Source organism: Scylla paramamosain, chromosome 10 (genome assembly GCF_035594125.1).
Source record: "Scylla paramamosain isolate STU-SP2022 chromosome 10, ASM3559412v1, whole genome shotgun sequence".
Taxonomy (NCBI): Eukaryota; Metazoa; Arthropoda; class Malacostraca; order Decapoda; family Portunidae; genus Scylla; species Scylla paramamosain.
The window spans coordinates 7,887,501-7,893,772 of NC_087160.1; the positions used below are offsets into that span (position 1 = coordinate 7,887,501).

Genomic DNA, 6,272 nt, shown 5'->3' on the forward strand with positions numbered 1-6,272 from the left:
AATAGAATATTATTTTACCATCAACCTTTGTTTTAAGCAGGATGGCCAGGAATAAGCTTGAACTGGTGGTTAAGGACCATGGCATGTATTAAGCCATAACACTGTAGCCATTGCAGAGATTTAGATTGGTATGGCAGAAAAGATGGCTTGTGAGAATGTGACAGTGATGGTTCCATCCTATTACAAGGACAGAATGGGATTAAGGACAACTTTTGATAGGGCACTAAAGGCAAAAATAATTTATTTAAATAGTGAAAAAGGAAAGGCTCACTCTAACCTAAATAAGAAAACAATTTTTTGAGTATCCTTTATACAGGATATATGCACGGCACATTGCTCTGAAAAAAAATATATGAAGACATTTCTTTTTCAACATTATCAACCTTTGTTTTAATTCTCATAACACTTTTTATATAAGATAGTTAGTCATGGATGCCATAACACATCCCTGCCTCCAACCATTTTGAGCTTTAAAACTTTTATCAATTTCCTTGGTGCTTCATGGCATCCTACTGTGTCATTCAGTTAATATGCCAATGGTCCTTCTCAAAATCTGTGAGTGTTATAAACTTCCATTTTCATTTCACAGCCTTCATCTCTTTACATCTTTCCACATTTATCTGTCATGTCACTTCCTCTTGTTGCATAGGGACATTTACTTCCTTTCCTTTTATCCTTAACTTCCTTTCAATGTTGTTTTATTTGTTTATTTATTATTTAAATTTCTTTTCAGTATAGCTTACTTGTATTTTTCATCTAGTCATTTGAAGTTTTCATTTGCTTTCCTTTTTATCTCCTCAATATTACATCTGGAACATTTCTTTTTTTTTTTTTTTTTTTTTTTTTTGTTGGGGGGGGCGGTACATCTTTCTTCTTCCCCTTACTTTCCCACCTACCACCCATTCATCCGTTCTGTTCTTGTACAGTTTACCAATTTCTATGTTATTGGCAACAATATATAAACAAAAAATCTTAACATATGTATTTCCTTCATTCTTAAACAGTTTGTCACTTCTTATGTTACAGTCAACAATAATCTGGGAAAAAAAAGCAGCATAAGCATGTCCATTCTTATCCTCTCATTGTTCATCATAATCACTCTACTTTTCTTGAACCTTTACACATACATACTTAGACAGAGATAGGCATAGATGTATTTTGTGTATTTATCTATTCATTAATCTATTATCTTCTTATAATTCTACATGTCAATAATTTTAAGTTTGATTCATGGAGTATGGTGTTCAAATCCCTAAACCACATAGTTTTTTATATTTACATTTATCAGATGAACTTTTATAGTTTTATCTGTTACTGTTTGGTCAGTCAGTCCTTTTCCTCATTATCTGCTCTTCTTCTCTATGCACATATTCCTTATTTGCTCATCACCTCATCAGTTCTATGCTTTCATCATCCTTAATGAATAATAAGCAATAGTCCACTTTGATGGGATATTTATTTTATTTGAATAAATTTTCTTTGCTTGTTTGAAATTTGGATTTCCTAGCTGTATGTCCAAAAAATAGAATCTGAAAAAAAAGAAATGCACAAAAATTTGTTTTCTAATTCAGTCAATTTATATTTCATAGTCAGACTTATCACATATAAAAAAAATGTTTTATCTATATTCATCTCATGATTGTTCACTGCAGGGTGAAAAGAAAGTCCGGAAAATGTTGTTTGATTTGCGGCGTAGTTGGAATGACAAGTTACCTCCCAAGCTCTTGGTTACAATGGACCAGAGAGTAAGAATGATGGATCCTGCTTGGCCGGTCTTCCAGATGTGCCAGAAACCCAATCAGGTAGGTTCCTCTCAGTCGATCTTATTTTTCATGCTCATGTAATTGTATCAGTTGCCTATGAACATGTAAGTGTCTCCAATTCTGTTTTTGAGTTATGGAGATTGTAAATAAGCAAGGGTAATATGACAGTTCAACTAAATTTTCTTTCCATGGTGTGAGGCTGAAACTCAGTCATTATGTAACTGAAACTCCTTTACATGTATTATTGGACTGAGTTGCTGGGCTCTTCTGTTTGACAAACTTTGTCAAACAGCCCATTAGATTGAAATATTTTCATGCTCATGTCAAACAACAGTATCTAGTATGGGCATGGAAGCAGGTAGAGTATAAGTGTTTATGCAAGGAGGAATTGGTAGGCATCATCTATCCCTACTGCTTGGATTTCTCATTTACTGTGCTGTTTAGAATGCCATTTTGTATCTTAGTTTTCGTAAAACTAAGAGAAACAAGTTTCACTCATAAGGGAAACTTTCTCATATCATCTTCAGTAATATTGGGATGCCTAAAATTTATGAACTTTGTTTGGTCTTAAGAGACTGTTTTACAGTCAGTTCTTTTGAAATACCGTTTTCATTTCAGGAGTCATACCTGCCAGCCTCTACTAGCAGCAGTCCTGCCACTTCTTCACTAAATGGGAGCCCTCAAGAAATTAACACTCAGGAACATCCTTTTGAGTTAGTCTATGTTGGACACAAGAGACTTCCCTGGCCCCGTACCCCCAACTTGGAATCTTGGATTCCTCGTTTGCCACCACCTCCCGAACTTGATGCTCCTGGATGCTTCCCTACACCTAGAAGTACATCCTCTGGTGGTACACCAAGTAGTACATCCTCTGATGGTACACCAAGCAGTACATCCTCTGATGGCAAATCCCCTGATGGGGTCTTCATCCACGAAACTCTGAAATCCTCAAATGGGAATATTCTTCAGTCTTGTAGTCCTTTAGATTTTTCAAGCCTTTGTACCAAAGGAGCTGATAGGAAACGCAAGAGGTATCAAGAGGAGTCACATTCTCTCTCAATCAAGTGGCAGAGGAAAGAAGTAAGTGAGGGTGAATTTAGCAGGATATGTTTAAAATTGTTTCTAGGGAAAAATCTCTGTGCATCATTTCTGAATCATGGAAGTTTTGGTATATCCATTTTTTTTTTTTTTTTTTTTCATTAGGATAACTTGAAGCAAACATAAGGTCTTGTATAGTATAATTTATTCTATTTTTTGAGGTCTGACATCAAGAGAATGGGTATGACAGTTTCCACTTAAACCTATCTGTAGGTAGTCCTTGCCTCTTGTATTTTTTTTGCTTTATTTCCAGTTTGTAATACCAGTTATGATAACTTTAGGAGAGAAGGCCTACATCAGAATTTCATCCTTTTCTATTCAGATGCTTTATTCTTATGCATTTTTCCATCTTTTCTCTTGTACATTTCTGGAAGTGATACCCTCCTTTTAAAGGAGGCCTTTTTCACACAAAGCACATTGATCTGTGTCAGGTAGTTCAAGGAATGTATGCTTGAACCTTCTCTCCAACTTGCACCTAAAATATTTGGCCTTAAAGTGGTCTCTTACAAGTTTTAGTTCTATTCTCTATTGTTTACTTACTTTGTATAATACAGTACACCTTTTTTTTTTTTTTTCATCACCAGGCAGTAAAATAATAGTGGATTATGATTGTGGTGAAAAGTGTTAAAATTCAATAGAAAACTAAATGAGTTTGAGTTATAGATGTGTTATAAACATTTATACCACTTTCTGTCTTATGTTGATTTTTCACATTAGTGACATTCTACTATCAATAAAAATTATAGCATAGGATAGAAACAGTTACACTGCCACTCATCAAATGTTTAACTCCATATTCATTCAAACTAACAACACCTGATCCCAGCTTTCATTCCCTTTACTGCTAGTTGCACTTCCTCTTTCATGATCATAGATGAAATTCTCCAAACATATTAATTGTTTACTCTATTACTATTGCAACAATCTCTTGCTACCTGACTTCTTTGTTCAACAATCCCATAAGTTGCTCTACTTTTCTCTATACTTCATTATTCCCTACAGTCAATCTCTTGACATCCATTTTCTTTTCTAAAACATTTTCAAAATATCTATGTTTCCAACCTAAAATTTCATGTGTACTCAGTGCATATGTCTTTAGATATGCCACCTGGTACATTACAGAGCCAATTGCTTGCATCTTTAGATATGCCACATGGCATCTTACTCCTCCTTAAGGTAGTTTTCAACTACAGACATACTTCCTCACTCCATTATTGATTTTGTTTTCTCATCCCAACATCCATTCCTGCCATACCACACACCTCTTCTGCACAGCACTCTAATATAACTGTCTTTCTTCATCCATGTCATCATGATCTTTCCTTTCACTGCATCCCATGCACCATCCAACATCTCTTAATTCTTTTATAATTTTCTCTTTTGCCCAACTCACTCACTTGCAACGCTTCTTTGTTACACCAAACTTGCTTTGCTACCTTCCATCCAATATGCCTCCACCTTCTAAATTCAACACTTTATATTCCATTTTTGGACATGGCCATGTTGATAGCTTAAATGCCGGCTTGGACAAATAAATAGCACACCACCACGATCTTTTATTAGCAGTGTCTCATAATTTTTTTTTATTTATAGATTTTTTTATCTATACAAAATGGGCAAATCAGTGTGCTGATTGAGGATTCTGGTGTTCCAGATATCCTAAATTTGCCTCTAGACCTACTAGGGTCAACTGGGATTGACTAAGACTGTGAGTTGCAGCATCTGAAGATCTGCTTGGAATGCATGAATGTCCTTCTACTGATTGGTGTCCAGTCAAGTGTGTGACATATATGATAATGTACTACAGTGACTACAGTTTCATTATATTAGTAATATGGCATGAATCTGTGATATGATATAGTTGTTTAATTATTGTAGTATAAAATTATTTATTTTCTGGATTGAATTATGTACATTTTAAGCCATAATACTCCCTTAACTCTGTAGTTTCTTATCAAAGTTGCCACAATTTAAAATTTCATCCATCTGAAATAACTTAGTTTTATACATAAATCAAACTCCTGCACAGGCATGCAGAGATGTACTTTCATAAATGGAATGTAGCTGCATGAGAAGGTTCATGGTTTTATATATATATATATATATATATATATATATATATATATATATATATATATATATATATATATATATATATATATATATATATATATATATATATATATATATATATATATATAAAGGAAGTGTTAGAGAGGCACATATACAAGGAGTGTACTGCCATTGCATTTTCTGTACACTGACAAAACGGTGACCAAACGGAACTGAGCCTTTAGGCTATATCCCTTTAAGACAATCTCACAGTCCAGCAGATTTATATCATAAGCTTTAAGAAAATGTTGAACAAATTAGGAAATCTTTCTTTTTTCAACAAAATTAGATTTTCCATAAATAGTTAAAACATTTCAAATTAGATTTTAAGTGCCATACTGCATGTGATATTAATTTTTCTGTTGTTTTGGTTGTTACTTTGGGCTATACTAGTCAAGGTGTTATTCATTGTATAAATAGTTAGGCTTGAAACATGTTGAATCTTCAAAGAAAAAAGGATTCTGGTGGTTATATTGTAGTTATTGCACCTAGGGACAGGTTCTTTTATGAAAAGTGTAAATCTTGAATGTGAATGTTGAGTGCATATTTTTTTTTTTCTTTATTATCTTAAAATTATTACTAGTTATTCACCAATTAGATACTGATAAAAGCCTATTGGCTGTAAGTGTACCTGAAATATTTTTATTTAGTTATTCATTTTAAAGTGTAGTCAATAAGGATGTGAGGGGATGCTTTTCTGTGTAGTGCGCATGGTACCTTGTTTGTTGTCCCTCTGTGCCACTCTTTGTTGAAGGATATCATCTTAATCCCCCAACTTATTTATATGATTCTGATATTATTAGTTATAAGCTGATCAGTGCATGCTACGTACTTACTTTAGATACTGACTCAGGCTTATCAGCTGTACGTGTACCTGATAATGATTTACGCAAATTTTTTATTTTGTTTTATTTATACCACTTGTAACAAAGACACTTGTGAATATAGAAAATGAAAGATTTTAAGGTGTGGATCTATAACTTCTGGTTGTCATCTAGCCCTTGAATTTGTGGACTGTTACAGCTTCATTGTGATATTACTCACAGAAGGAAAGTCTGTCTGTTTATATCTAGCAACATATGACATATCATATGACAATGCTTTTTCCCTATCCTAACTTTCATTTGCTTGATGAAGCACTTGGCCTCTACTAGTGCATCTCTCACATAGTATTATACTCCCTTTATTTTATTTTTCTATTTTCTAAGTGGCCTTCCTCTCTTACTGGTAACTTTGGTCAGATATATATATATATATATATATATATATATATATATATATATATATATATATATATAT

General features: G+C 33.5%; 1 protein-coding gene across 2 annotated transcripts in view; it reads left to right on the top strand.

The window, feature by feature from the left end:
- Nucleotides 1-4,408, top strand: part of LOC135104185 (uncharacterized) — a 10,173-nt gene extending 5,765 nt beyond the window's left edge. For both annotated transcript variants that reach the window (XM_064011290.1, XM_064011289.1), the window contains 2 exons: nucleotides 1,653-1,802; nucleotides 2,382-4,408. In XM_064011290.1, coding sequence (XP_063867360.1) covers nucleotides 1,653-1,802; nucleotides 2,382-2,966 — 735 coding nt within the window. In that variant the 3' untranslated portion in view covers nucleotides 2,967-4,408. The remainder of the gene's footprint in view (nucleotides 1-1,652; nucleotides 1,803-2,381) is intronic.
- Nucleotides 4,409-6,272: the final 1,864 nt, after the last annotated feature.